General features: G+C 44.0%; 1 protein-coding gene across 1 annotated transcript in view; it reads left to right on the plus strand.

Annotated features, from left to right (window-relative positions):
• The window catches only part of satb2 (SATB homeobox 2), a 33761-nt gene extending 19713 nt beyond the window's left edge, over nucleotides 1–14048 (plus strand). Inside the window, exons 9-13 of the mRNA XM_076104416.1 lie at nucleotides 479–568; nucleotides 1324–1476; nucleotides 3893–4087; nucleotides 13235–13450; nucleotides 13554–14048. Of these exons, the coding sequence (XP_075960531.1) occupies nucleotides 479–568; nucleotides 1324–1476; nucleotides 3893–4087; nucleotides 13235–13450; nucleotides 13554–14048 (1149 nt within the window). The remainder of the gene's footprint in view (nucleotides 1–478; nucleotides 569–1323; nucleotides 1477–3892; nucleotides 4088–13234; nucleotides 13451–13553) is intronic.
• The last annotated feature ends 1432 nt before the right edge of the window (nucleotides 14049–15480 follow it).

Raw genomic sequence — 15480 nt, forward strand, 5'->3', positions numbered from 1 at the left:
CAACATGATGTTTCTTTTCTCTTAAGTGTCTCTTGCTCCTGTTTTCTAATGAAATTGAGGACTTTTTGCTTTTGTCCCGCAAAAAAATGTTCATCTTCATCTTCATCTTCCATTTTCAATGTCAATAAAAAGGAATAAAAACTCCAAAACATAAATCATGATTAAAAAAACAAACCGAGAAGTCACCTTTAACAAAACTGACAACCTGAGAGGAGTAACTTTGATATACAGTAGAACATATTCGGCAGTAATCCTCGACAAAGTAACTGTAATTATATTTTATTCTAATGTCATCTGAGTTAATTATAGTTTCTTATTTTTTGTAATCTGATTAATCCTGATTACATGTTGTCCGTTATGACTGCATGTAGTCGGTGGTGCCGTCAGTGTGTTGTTGAGCTTTGAATGATGATGCATGTGTGTAATCATTGTAATCCGATTGTAACGCTTGTGTGTGTGTGTGTGTGCGTGTGCATAGAAAGTGTGGGAGTGTGGGAGAATGGATGACCAGATAACCCCCGATACCTGGGCCTCCATCTGGAAGAACAAGACTAAGATCTCCAACTCGGTGAGTAATCTACCATCTTCAACTTTCCCCTCACAAAGCAGACTGCAGCGCGTCATGCACTGCATCCTAAACCCTCGAACAGCTTCCATTTATAATGAAAAAGCAGCTTCAAAGCCATCGTAGGAGCATACTGTAAACATAAAGCACATTATGGCGTATTTGGACGTTTCTCTGCATGTGCACATAACAATTCAGTGATAAGACGTTCCCTCTGATGTCAGGGCAGATGGCCATTCATGGCTGTGGGTGAATTTTGTGCGCTATTCTTATTATGTCTATGTAAAATAATCTCAGCATCGTTTACACTGAGGGAATGTGAGCTGGCTGGTCTGTACATGTCCGGACTTCAAACGCTATGTATACAAGCTCTCCGAGACCCAATACATGTTCGCTCAAACAGAAACAACAAAGAAAGACAAAAGAGGAGGACTTAATGACTTTGATCTGTAAACACAATTCATGTGGAGACGTGCGCTGCAGATGTGCGGCCGATGCTCGCACAGGGAAACACGGCACGTCTGTTCTGGGAGCAGCTCGGCCCGATCGTCAGCTGATAACCTTTCCTCGTATGTTTACATCTGATTTGCTTTTGTGGGTAAACGCTTAGTAGTTTTGCAATATACACGAGTCTTTATGATATTTCCCGTCATCCGAACTTATCTGATCTCCTTGTTAACGTCAACCATTCAAAGTCCCTTTATTTTTTGATCCCATAATGTGTACCACATCATCACCGTGGGTCCTCTCTTTTCCAGCCAAAGCCACCAGGCCCGGCCCCCGACCTCTCACTGAAGCTGGAGTCGCTGCTCAACATTACGTCCGGCATCTACGACGAAATTCAGCAGGAGATGAAGAGAGCCAAAGTGTCTCAAGCGCTGTTCGCTAAGGTGGCCGCCAACAAGAGCCAGGTGAGGGGGGAAAGGAAGAAGCCACGAAAGTTTGCTCTTCGGAATGATGAAGTGAGGCAGTGAGATGTTCGCTGCTCGGTTAGATATCGATATCAAAACAGCTTTAAAAAGCTCATGAAAACCACAAAACGTTGTGCGTTCAGAGCCAAAACACACTTCTGCAGAGACCAAAGCTGGAGCGCTGCCACGTTGTACACAGTCAGTCATCGGCTGGTGATGAACAGCTCTGTTTGTTTTCTCAGAGCTCTGATAACATGATGTACTGCAGTGCTGCAGCTATTTTAATGAATACGTTTTTCTTAATTTTTTCTTAATTTCTCTAGAAACTGTACCTCATGTTCTTGTTGTTGATTTGTTTATGAGAGGTCTTTTTAAAATTTCTCATTTCCCCGCGAGCAAATCATTTAGTTTATTTTGTTAGCTCCATAACATCCATTTACAGATTTACAGTCCCCTCCGTACCCGAGAGGATTGTTAATTGATTGATTGGCTAATTTATGATTCTATTTTTATTTTTTATAAACTTGCCAGAAAAACTTGATTAATTAATTAGTAATTAAGATGCTTAACGGTACAAGTTAATAATATAATAAAACAACCTAAATTTATTTCATAAACACAATACAAATACAAGTAAAGAAACAAATAATCACAATAAAGAAGCAAATGCATGCTAACAATGCTAATTGTAAAGAATAAAAAAATGAAAAGATGTGCTGGGCTTATTAGGTCGTTGACTCCTTACAACATGTATTAATCTTATTGCAATATATGGCTATTTTATATCTAAATATCTGGAATTATAATGAAAATATCTTCATATTTGACGCTGTAGTTCTCTGGTTTTAAGTCTTAACTTCTCTATAACGTCTGCATTCAACAAATGTGGGCCCCTAGAAACTTTCAATATATTAGCAAAGGCGCCATGCAGCTTCTGTCCTCTGCTGCTTGCAGACATATAAACAAGGATTCAAACATTTAATATTTCCCGAAGCACATTTCAATCCCACACGCTCTCTAAACTTGCATGTTGTTTACTCTCTTCAGGCCAAAGGAGAGGTCGGATGTGACGGGAAACAAGGACTCAATTAGAGAAAAAATATGTGGAAATACAAAAAACGCTTCCATCTTAAATATATTTATCTATAAAGAGAGCTAAATACCTTCATTTATGGATAGGGTCCAGGTGTAAGCGTGAGAAAGGTAATGTGTAGAGACGTATGCATCATGTATACAGTACATGCATGCTGGTTTGTGTGCAGTCGGCGAGGTCCCCCAGGTTGGTGGGTCTGGGGGTGGCTGAGGGTCACGGCTCAGTGCACCCATCTGCTGCAGCTGGCCACAAGGACAGAGAGGGAGGAAGAGAGAGATGATCAGGCTATTAGCGGTGCATGCTGCCCGAGGTGGCTGGTTGAACACAACAGCTGGTGTCACAAACCGAACCAGTCTAGCAGATATAATTGAATCTTCTCCATCTCTCCCCCCCATCTTCCCCTCCTACACTTACCTCGCACACTATGCACATTTCTAACTTCTTCCAACTCTTTTGCTAAATTTTATCCCCCTACATGCTCACAATGTGTCTGTTCCTTCCTGTATATCTTTATATTTTAACTCCTGCTTTCTCTCATGGTCTTCATCCTCCTCCTTCTTCACCCGGTGTCAATGCGAGTAGGTGAGAGGTGTTGTTTCTTGGGCTTCACAGCTGGAGAACGCCAATAAAATGGTTCATAGAACAGGAAATACAAGGATGGTCCACTGTGATATTTTTTCAGGGGGAACAGAACCCCCTTCTGTTTCAAAATCGGACTAGTCTGACGAGTACACATAGAGTTAGACAAGAAGATTGATACTATTCTCATAACTTTATGGTAAAAAAATAAAGCTACAGCCAGCAGCATGTTAGCTTAGCATAAAGACTGGAAACGAGGAAACTCTCAGTGAATCACAGGCAGCAACCTCCGGTTCTGAAAAGAGAAGTGTGTCAAAACTTGAATTCTCTCTAATGGCCACTCTGGTTTTAAAAAGAAGTCTGGTTGTGTAGAAGTCTATGAGAAAGTGACTCTACTTCTCTCTTGATTTATTACCTCAGTAAACATTGTAAACATGAGTTTATGGTCTCAATCTCTAGTTTCAAGTCTTCTTCAATACAGCATGATGTTCATTTAGTAAATTATGGTCCATTTAGAGTCAAACAGACCATAAAGCAGGGGATGCTTTAGGGCGGGACTACCTTGTGATTGACAGGATGCTGCCAGAGCGGTGTACGTCGTCTATACCACAGCGTCACTCCTCCGCAGTCCAAATATGGTCACTTCTGTTCGCGGGTTGCAAAACAACAAACAAGATGTCGACGGTCAAAATGTCGAACTTGAGGCTTCAAAACCTCTGTTTAACCCCGACCTTCTGTCTCCAGGGCTGGCTGTGCGAGCTGCTCCGGTGGAAGGAGAACCCCAGCCCGGAGAACCGCACCCTGTGGGAGAACCTGTGCACCATCCGCAGGTTTCTGGCGCTGCCGCAGAACGACAGAGACCTGGCGTACGAGGAGGAGTCCAGACACCATCACTCAGAGAGGATGCACACCGTCCTCCACCTGCCCCAGGACGCACAGGTAAGAACCACGCATGTTTACAGCTGGTGTCCACGTGCACCTCATATCTCCGTGTCCAGATGTTTGTAACACCTGGCATCACAATGCACCTCCGGTTCACGCATTGAAAACAGATTTCCTGCACATATCACCTCATCTCACAATATTTACATCTGTTGAAATTGACTGTAAACACCGTTTCTTACTTCACCACCATGTACAAGTGCACTGAAAACTTATTTTTACCAGATCTCCTTGGACCTTGTTTTCATTTTGGGTCGGTGTGCAAAAGCGAATTCTCCATTCTGAAACAAAAAATCTGTACAAAACCCGAAGTTATTTTCTCGCATTACTCCCAGTGAGACCACAACTTGTGCTTTTTACACTTATTGTTTAGTGCCGATTAAAGACGAGATAAAATGTATTTATTAGTGCACACAGAGCTGTTTCCAGTCTTCGTGCTAAGCTAAGCTAACCATCTGTTGTTTGTAGCCTTTTATTGCCAAAAATACAGTATGTTCAACAAGTCCTTTATAGTAAGACCCTAACCCTAACCCTAACCCTAACCCTTCTCCACCACCTACAAACATAAGCATATACACTACATGTACAGACTAAAAACTAGTATTAGCATCCAAATATACTCAAATTACAAAAAGGAGATGTACTCATGATGCATTGATATTCATCACTTAATTGCTAGAGCAGTAAAAAGTACAATATTTCCCTCTGAACTGTAGTGGAGTAGAAGTATGAAGTAGCAGAACATAAAAAAACTCTAGTAAAGTACCTCAAAATTAGTACTAAAGTTCAGTACTTGATTAAATGTACATATTTACTTTCCACCACTGCCCATGATAGCAACGGATATTTTTGAACACACACTTTACAAGTCAGAAAAATCCAGTAACAAAAAGAATCCTCATTATATTCATTAGATGATGTACCGTTTGATGTCGTGTGTGTGTGTGTGTGTGTGTGTGTGTGTGTGTGTGTGTGTGTGTGTGTGTGTGTGTGTGTGTGTGTGTGTGTGTGTGTGCGTGCCCCAGTGGAACTAAGAGTAAACAGTGTTGCTGGGTGGTGTGGCACTGGAGGAAATGCCCCATTAGTTTGTGAGGAGGGAGGCAGAGATCGATGCAGGAAACACAGTGACGTGTTCTCTTCTGTCGTTACTGTGACCCTCCCACACACACGCACGCGCACACACACACACTGAACCCTGTCTATCTGTCTGGCTGTTTTTATTACTCTCAGGCTGTATAGATAATACCTTATCTGTTATTGATTTTAAGTGGCAGACGACACAGAAATATGACCGTAAGACGACACCAAAAAAACATCTTTTCTCACAATCTACATGTTTGGTTGGGTGGTTGGAGGTTTTATCCACAGTGCCCCAATTTGAGGGATCAAACTATGTTGGTCAAATTAAAATAAAAGCTGACTCAACAACTCTGACTTCAGCAGACACTGGTCCTTACTAACACTTATTTAGGCCTTGTACGACTGTTTATGGCGAACTATACCATGACTCTTTATGACATTTTTAATAAAAGTTTTATGACATACTGTACCATGACATTTTATTACATTTTTATGACATACTATACTATGACATTTCATAACAACTGGCAAACTCTATCTACTGATGAATGTGTATGATGATACACATTGACCTCGAGCAGAGATCGTTTTGTCAAACCTCTTATCTGCTGTGTCATTGTTGAGGCTCCCAGCACATACAGTACGATATACTATTTTTGTTAGGATGCATCATGTCATTTTGGATAAAACATGATCTTAAGCTCACTGCCTTCAGGCTCCAGCAGCAGATTTGAGAGTTGTATTAATCTTCTCTTTATTTGCAAGAAAGCAAAAAGGAATATTTCCCCCCAAAAATGTAAAACTATTTCTTTAAATCCAACGTGCTGGAGTCCAGAGCACCAACTACAGGTGGCTGCACTGTAAAGAAGTCGAAGGACAAACTGAATACACTGGTTGCTCAAACACACTTCAGTTTGAGCCCAGGTCCTCTGTTTGAGATACAGTCTGTCTAACCACCAGCCCGCCCCCCCACCTCCCCAATGCACGGCTATTATATAGCACATACCATATGCCATAAATCAGAAACAGGCGAATGCTTCCCATTTAGCATCGCAACACCAATGCTATGGTGCCGTTTCACGGGTCTCCGCCCACCTCCAACCCCACCACCAAGCAGATCCTTTTCTCTCTTTCCATTCAGAGCTCTGTATTAAAGGCTGATGGGAAGACTGGGAGGAAGCGGTGGTGGCACCGTTAACACATTCCTCTGCTCCTCTCACACTCTCAGCAACGACTAAAAATACAGTATACCCTCATATCGCCCATGCTGTAACCCCCAGCCCACCTCGAGAGACTCTGGGAGATGAACTGTGGTGAAACACTGGTGATTTATTAATGGGAAATGAGGTGTGTTGCTGTCTTCAGACCCCCCCCCCTCCACCTCCCCTCTGTCTCACCCCACCACCACCACCACCACCAAACCTCCGGCTCCAGCCAGCCTGCCACCACAGACCACACATGTGTCCCATCTGCCACACATTGCACATACACAGCATGTCACACTGATAGTTGGTAACGCGAGCCCCCCCCCCCCCCCCCCCCTTGTGTCGTGGACAATAAGAGGGTCTCCCAAAAAAAACTGAATCGACCAACCACAGACGATCACATGAAAGATGAATGCGGCGCTGAGACGTAACTGTGCGGTTATGTGTGTTTGGCCTGGACTGGATGTACAGTAGCGTGAGCCGTCTCTGCATCTTGGGAGATCTCTGACTGTGTGTCCATTAAGTCTGTAGGTGCTGCGTGTGTGTGTGTGTGTGTGTTTGCATGTCAGTAACCTCAGCAGCATCACATTTCTCCATGACTGACACGGTCCTGGTGCTCGCTCCACAGCTCTTTATTCATACGGCTTCAGCAGTTAAGTGCGTCCCACAGCTAATTTGGCAGAGTCTGCCCTTATAAATAATTTCTTTATTGTTTTTGCTAAATTGATTTCTGCTGCAAGTCAAGTGGTTGTTTATGTGTGTGTGTGTGTTTGTGTGTGTATATGACCGCTCACCGAGGCTGAGACCCCAGGAGTGGTGGACTAGAACAAGACGTAACAACCACTGCGCCCTCCCTCCTCCTCCTCCTCCTCCTCCTCCTCCTCCTCCTCTCTTTGTGTCTCACTTCAATCCAAAGGTGCTTTACTGACATCACAAAGAAAAGGTGCTTATTGCCAAAGCAGCAACAAATTGCTCCCGTCGACACCGAGTAAAATCTCTCCTCTGTTTTTAGGTGATCAGCACGTGTGAGTCATTTAGTGTTGCATTTTTATTGACTTCTTAGGAAAAACAAGTAAACTGTGATGAAGACCGCAAAATTATACCATAATAAAAAACTTCCCATTCGTGTCTTTTTTCATCAGACTCCACTCATAGACTTTCTGTTAAAAAGCCCAAGCCAAGAAAACCCTGATGACGTCATCAGGTATCACGTTCTCAGAGTTATTTTACGATATTATACAGCGGAGAAGTGTTTCCCATGAAGAGTGAACTCCTCTGGATGTGTAAAATCAGGAGAGTGCCCCTTTAAAAGGCCACTCATGAGTCATTGAGCCCTTTGGAAACAAATCTTTAAAAAAACAAAAACTGAAAGACATTTTGATATGTCACAGCAGGAAAAGCTCAGGTGTAAATGGAAAAATGAATGATGGCTGCGTTCCATTTAGCTGCTTCAGCTTAAACCTGTGTTTCTACTATGACGAGTCAGAATGTCTGCTGTTAGCTTTAACATGGGTTGAAAGCCGTTTGCTGTGCAGTTTGTCCATTTCTAATGATTTTGGCGGTACATTGTGGGCCAACGTACATATAATATGTGTACTGTATGGGGAAAACACATGTGTCGCTTTGGGCAATGATTCTTTTTTACGAAATTCGCGAACCTTGAAACTCTTGTGCCTTCAGGAACCAGAGCACGGAGTCAGAGCAGCACTCTGTTGGTTTTGCTCTTGTAGTTTGGATTTGTTAATAATCAGAAACATTTAGAATATTTCCAGACTTTGAATGTTTACGTCATTAACAATGTGATCCAAAACAGAGCAAAGCCCCGCTGTTTAACTAAAAGAGAGAACGAAAACACGACAGAACTTCATGTTCTTCTGTCATAAACAAACAGCAGGGCCGTAATAACATCATGAACTGGATCAGACAGGTTCTACACTGGAATCAAAGAGACAACGTGGATCAACCGTAATATCAAACGTTCAATAGAATAGAATAGAATGTTCAATAGAATCATTAATTATCAGTAGGAAAATGGATTGTAGGTCATAAAACATGGAGTTCATCCTCTCTGTCACTGTGACAATCAATCATTCGCTGCTATTTCCATAAAAATACATTCATTTTACATTTATAAAACAAATATTTGTTAGTATTCATTAATTCACTTCGAGAGGAAGTAGCCGCCTGTCTCTCTCTTTTCTGTCTCTCTCTCTCCCCTTCTCTCTCTCTCTCTCTCTCTCCCCCTTTCGCTCTCTCTCTCTCTCCCCCTCCTGTCTTCAGTTCCTCCCGGTGGCCTCTCATTCACTGTTGCAGGGTGGAGTTTGAGCGTTTTTGGCAAACCACAATTAAGTTAATTGTTTAATTGCAGATAAGTGGAATGAATACCACACACAGTTTGAATAAAAAAAAAATAGCATGCATATACACACAAATATATATGGCCACACACACACACACACACACACACACTTGCTTTGCTGCACTCCAGCTCACCTCAATAACATTTTGTGTATACAGTTTCTCATCGAAGAAACATTATTTTACAAAAACACTTATTCTAATATAAGAGTGAGAGAAAGAGACGCACTTGTTCTAATACAAGAGAAAGAGACAGACAGAGACAGACAGACAGACAGACAGAGACAGACAGACAGACAGACAGACAGACAGACAGACAGACAGACAGAGACAGACAGACAGACAGAGACAGACACACTTATTCAAACACAAGAATAAAAGAACGAGACCGAGGGAGAGAGAGAAAATAAGAGAAACAGATTAACAGGAAAGGTGAAGTCATGCACAAAACTAACAGAAAAGTGATTTTTTTCCTTCATTACATATTTATCTCTGTGTTAATGGTGCCTCTGGTGGTCATACACTGCCCCCCCCCCCCCCCCCCCCCCCCCACCACCACCACAACAGAGAGAGAGAGAGAGTTAGGGGCCCTGGAGAACCAGAGCTCATTAAGGAGAAGATGAATATTTCATGTTCTATAATTCTTTCATAGTTCTGAGCCGTAATTCGCCTTGATTTACGTTTAAAAAGAAAACTTTTTTCATTTTACTGCAGTGCACTCACAGCGCTGCCAGGAGAGAGAGAGAGCGAGAGAGAGAGAGGGAGGGAGAAAGAGTGAGACGGAGAGAAGGAAAATAAGTTTTTCAGGAATATTGAATCATGCCATGAGAGGAGCTGGTCTGGCCGTGGAGCTCCAGTGCTTGTGGTTTTGGGAGAGCGGGGCTGTATTGTGTTGCTCTGAAGTGACATGTCGTCTCTCCCAAAGTGTAACGGTCAGAGATGGGAGGAGTAAAGAGCCAGGGAGGGAGGGAGGGAGGGAGGTGAACAGGGACAAACATACTGCAAGCTTCTATTGACGTTCCTACTGGTTATTTCTGCAAAAAAAAGTAATTTTATGTGACTCGAATGAGCATAATTTCAATCTGAAGTGTGATTAGTCATTTTAAACACCACAGTGCGAGCAGTGGTCAAAAAAGTAATCAGTTACTTTACTTAAAAAGTACTACCACTACTAACGGTCCATAAAACCATAAACTTGCATAAAATGTATATTTTTATGTTTCTTGTGTTTTACTTAAGTACCATACTCTGACATTTGAAACGTAACATCAATGAAGTACTTTTAAAGATGGAGACTTCCTCATCGGGAAAATGACAGCATTGGTTTTCTGTCAGTTTGTTTACGTTGACTCGTGTGACCGTGTGACCATGTGACTTCTGAAATGTGTCAACGCAAAGGAGGAAGCTGCTCCACGTTATTTAAAAAAGGAGGAGCTCTGGGTTTGCTCTTGGGTTATGTAAGCGTGCGACTTCGGGAAACCTTTGTTCTTATGTTATGAGCAGTCAATGTTGTCCTTACACTACGACCGCAACCTTTCCCTGACCTCAACCGAGTGTTAAACCCAAACCAGCATCTTTCCTTACCTGCAACCAGGTCGCTTTTAATCCCCAAACCTGTGGGGTTGTGGTGCTGATGGGGGATCAGAAGATGGTCATATGGGTCATTTTGGATGGCAGTGACTAAGAACCTTTTTTCAGATGATTTAGTCTGGAGGAGGCGGTTGGGTTAGTTACATTTTCCAGTAATTGTCCCGGGGGGTGTAAGTCTACCCTCCATGACTTCTGACTAAGACTCACTGTTTTTCAGGTTTTTTTTAATCATATTTACAGAAAGGAGCAGATCAGTTTAATGACTTTCACCTGGATTCTGTGCTCCACAAAGTTACACAGTAAGGAGACACTGATTAGCCTCAAGTCGTCTTGCAACACTGAGAGCTCAAAAAGGGCTTCCAGTCAAATGATTAGCTATTTATGAACCAGGGTCCATTATATGTTGCACTAGTTTATTGCACATTAATGCGCCCAAATACACTGAACTATTGATTTTCTCCATTGTTTTTAATATGAATTGAAAATAATAAGTCTCACTTTAACTAATGGCTGTTTTGAAGTCTGTAAATCAGCACACAACAGATATTGTTTGTTACAGATGGTAGAGGTCGAAGAGCACGGGGCAAACAGACACAGGGGGTGGGACTGAAGGTGTAGAAAGTTGGGAGTTGCAATGGGAGGGACAGCAGTGAGAGGGAGTTGAGGGGAGGAGGAGGAGGAGGAGGGAGCTCCTGGCATCCACCAGTTCAGGGCTGATTTGGATGTGGAGTCATGTTGGCTTGGCAGAGGTCCACTTCATTAGTGTCCTGATGCATTAGACCTGAAGGGAGAGGGAGAGGGAGGCAGAGGGGGGAGAAAGCACAGAAGAAGAGACGGAAAAGACACTAAAGGGAGGTAGAAACTAAACAGGTATAAGAAGAGTGTGAGCACAGAAGACAGAGGATGACCATTTGTAGGAAGATGGAGACAAAAGAGATGAACCCTGAAGGAGCCGACCAGCCTGGTGTGTTTGGCTCTGCTCGCTAACATCATCATTAGTGCATGAGGGAGACCAGACTCCCCATTGTTGTATGCATGTGTGTGTGTGTGTGGCGATTGATCCAAGAGTCCCTGCTGTCGGCCCAAATAAGCATAGAAACGATGAAGGTCTGTGGGCGGAAGTGGGGAGACGGTAGGTTTTTTTCGCAATCCCCTCCATGATTTACCCTGAATTTAGTTATTAAGTGTCTCAGTGCGTTTGTGTGGGGGATGCTTGTGGCTGCGTGGTCCTCATTATAGGGCAAAGAGGACATATCTCGCTCTCTTTGTTGTTGCACTCTTACAGTCTTTTGTCAATATCTGAAAAAACGTCACTTTGTGTGAAAGAAACAGAAGTTTTTGGGGGGAGGGAGAGAGAAGAAATGACAAAAAAGGGAAAAACATACAGAATTCCTGTAAATTGGTCATCCCCCCCCTCCTGAATGAATGAAATCGCAGCAATTTCATGGTCTGGCCTGCCCTGCAGTATTATTATTGAAGTAATACCCTGTTATTATTGAAGAGGAGGGAGAGAAAAGCGAATGACTATTATCTTTATGTGGGTCCTTTAATTTTAATGCGCCACAGATTTATAGCTGGGCATTCCAGTGGGGAGGCCCCTCCCTGCTCTTAAAGCGAGTGGGCGGGACACGACCGCAACGCTCTCACAACAGCCTCTACCTCCTGACAAACAACCGAAGGTCCCAACTTTCCCTCCCAACACTTCATCCTGTTCAAAACAAAGCCTTCACACTGGTCGTAACAGCCGGAGGACCCCCCCGTCTGACAGCGAGAGCTCCACCCGTCAGAGTAACTAACACATTTCTACACCTACCCTCAATGTCTCCATTTAGAATCTCCCGTTGAGCCTTCGTAGCCCTTGTTGATGAAAACACAGATACACTCGTCTGAAGTTCATCCTTTTCCAGTGTAAACAACAAAATAAACCTTTTTTATCCCGTTAGGTTTAAAATATACACCTAAAGATAATATGAAAAATAGCTACTGTAAAGGACGACTATTTGAATGTTTTATGAACATTATTTCTCTAAGACTACATCTATAAATCTAAATTTAATGTATTCTATAATGTATTATTTGCCCATAGATGATTATAACATTATATGATTATTATCCAGTTTCTATCGTTAACACTACACGTCTAAACAAACACAAATGCTTAGTGGAGTTCCTCAAGGATCTATTCGGGAGCCTTTTCTGTTCAGCAGTTAAAAATAAAAGATGAACCTGCATTAGTTTCCAGAGTGTTGACATGTTTTACTTGTTGAGAAAGAACTGAAGGGTTCAGATCTACTTCAGTTATTATTTGTTCACTGTGTTGCAAAACTTAAAACGACGTTTTTGTATTTCTGCACTTAATATCTGGAACAATATATAACAATATATTAATATATTTTTTGTCTCTTGGGTCAGAACCACAGCAGATTTTACAGACAAAGTCTTAGCACTAATCAAAACGTCCCCTCTACTCTCTGTCCCTGTGAGGTGTCGAGTGGGCTGGTTAAATAGTGATGATTGGGTGTCACAAGTTTGTAAATGAGAGACTTTCTGGACAGGTGGTTGGCGTTGTACTGGCTCTACTCTTCCACACATTAGGTCAAAGGTATAACTGGACAGTTTGAATGCCAGCGGTGGAGCTGGTTAATAGACCGCGACGCTCTGTGAGCTGTGAAACACTTGTTCTCACCGTGTGCAGCCCTGGCTACTGTGTGCTGGAGGTAGGGGGGGGGGGGGGGGGGGGGGGCAAGTTACTGGTGGGATGTGTTGCATCATACAAGGTTACTGTCGGCTGAAGACACACAAATGCATTATACAGGATTTAGGTAAAATAAGTTGAATATCATGGTTTTCGTCGTGTTGAATTCCTGCTGAAGTCTTGATCAGGGGTCACTGTGCCCCGTTAATCAATCAGCTCTTTTGTCTTTCTCGTCAGGCACACCACAGGCCACCCCCGCCCCCGATGAAGGAGCACCGGCTGTCTCCAATGCGCGAGGAGCAGTCATCGTCCACCCCATTGAACGAGGAGGGGTCACAGAACATGGGAACGGGGGCCGGTGGCGGCGGCAGTCCTCCTGGCACCGGCAGCGGCGGCGCCGGGAGCAACAAGAAGCCACGATCACGCACTAAGGTACAATATGTGGTTCTACTCGCTCTCGTCATCAGGACCCATAAAAGGATTATTATGTCATTTCAACTGGTTTTAATTCACGTTCTCTTTCTGGGTATTCTAGATTTCCCTGGAGGCCTTGGGCATCCTGCAGAGCTTCATCCAGGATGTCGGCCTGTACCCAGACCAGGAGGCCATCCAAACCTTGTCGGCGCAGCTCGACCTGCCCAAGCACACGATCATCAAGTTCTTCCAGAACCAGCGCTACCACGTCAAGCACCACGGCCGCCTCAAGGAGCTGGGAGAGGGAGCCGCCGCCAGCGGAGGCGTGGACGTCAGCGAGTACAGAGAAGAGGAGCTGCTCTCGGGCTCGGAGGACCCGGAGTCCAGCGAGGACGGAGCCGAGGAGATCTACCAGTCCGCGGAGGGGAACGGCGTGAGCGCGGTGGGGGCGAACCAGCCTCCGGCCTCCTGCGGCTCCAACTCAAGCCACTCGTCCTCAGGGAGCAACATGGCTCAGGAGGAAGACAATGACAAGGGGCACGGCCGGCCCGGTGGCCCTCTGGGGCCCGGCAGCTCCTCATCCAGTCCCAGAGAGCAGGCCGACTACCAGAGGTAGAGACTGACACACCGGGAGGAGAGGAACGGGAGAAAGAGAGGGGGAGAGAAAACAACAAATGAACTGGTCGTGAATTGATGGGAGGTGAACACCTCATGTGTGGAGTGAAATTATCTCAGCGAAAAGGACGATTCCCCCAAAAAAACATTTCAATAATTCACTCGCAAAAACTCTCATTAACAGGAAATCTATTGCTGCTCATGCCTCCAATTTACAAACACAAGACCAAATCTCCACGTGTCGACAACCGGACTTTCTCCCGATCAGCCAATCGCCGGAAGAGACACTCCAAGGAGGCGGGATTTCACCGGTTTCGGGCCAGAAATGGTTCCTGCTCTTCCTCTCTTTAAGTCTGAGCACAGTCACGTTAGACGTACTCCCTTCATGCCGGGGTTGAATTTACCCCGCTGAGTGACATTTATAGACTGGATCCCGGGGGGGGGGGGGGGAGAGAGACTTCTACAATCCTATAAATCCTCAGGACGCACACTAATGTTGTTAATGCTGTTGCCTGCCTGAGAACGGGGACGGACAGCAGTCGCTGTTCGTCCACGAGCTTCGTTTCATCGCGCGAGAAAAAAGAAAGAATGACCACCACGACAAGCTGCCCTCGCCCCACCGTCACACTCCAGAATCACTACCAGCCCAATCTAGCACTTACTGTTCACAAAGACACTGATATTTTGTGGATGTGATGTTCTCTCGCCTCCCTCCGTCTCTCCTCTTGAGGCAAACTAAAACAGCGTGAGGTTTTTAAAATTGACAGTGGACAGTTTGGCCGGAGGACATCAAGAGGATGTGGCGTGGAGGGACACTCGAAGGGCCTGTGCGCCCGCGACGCCGAGCCCTTCCTGGCGTAGGTGTGTGGCGAGAAAAATATCAAAAAAGGAAGGACGGAACGGAGATTCAGCCACCAAACAATCAGTCACTTTATGTGCGGTAGTCCACCCCTCTTCCACTCTCCCTCTCCTCTCTCCATCTCACCCTCTCCCCCCTTTTCCTCTCTCTAATTGGTGCCCACAGTCTTGTGTTTCACCACACCTACCCGCACTTAAACTTCACCAACCCTATTTATTGCTATCTTTATCCATGATTATTATTATCATTATTGTTATTATTGTTGTTATTATGGTTAGAATTGCTGTCATCGCGTGCTAATTTTAGTTTTTATTTCCGTGGGGTTTAAATATCGGTTCTCAGAACTGGGCGGTGGTTTGGGAAACAAGAGACATTAAGAGCGCTCTGCCCAAAAAGAAGAGGAAGAAAAGGAGCGGAGAGTGAAAGAAAATATAAAAGAAGCAGTTACTGAGTGTTATTTGGTTAAAAAAAAAAAAAAAAAAAGTCCTGTCATGTTGTATTATGCCATTTTTATAGCTCTGTTTCCCAAAAATAGTAAATGAGCGAAATTAAGAAAGCAAAATTCTGCTATTTC

The sequence above is a fragment of the Anarhichas minor genome, unplaced genomic scaffold (genome assembly GCF_050575085.1).
Source record: "Anarhichas minor isolate MPS153535 unplaced genomic scaffold, ASM5057508v1 ptg000004l, whole genome shotgun sequence".
Lineage (NCBI taxonomy): Eukaryota > Metazoa > Chordata > Actinopteri > Perciformes > Anarhichadidae > Anarhichas > Anarhichas minor.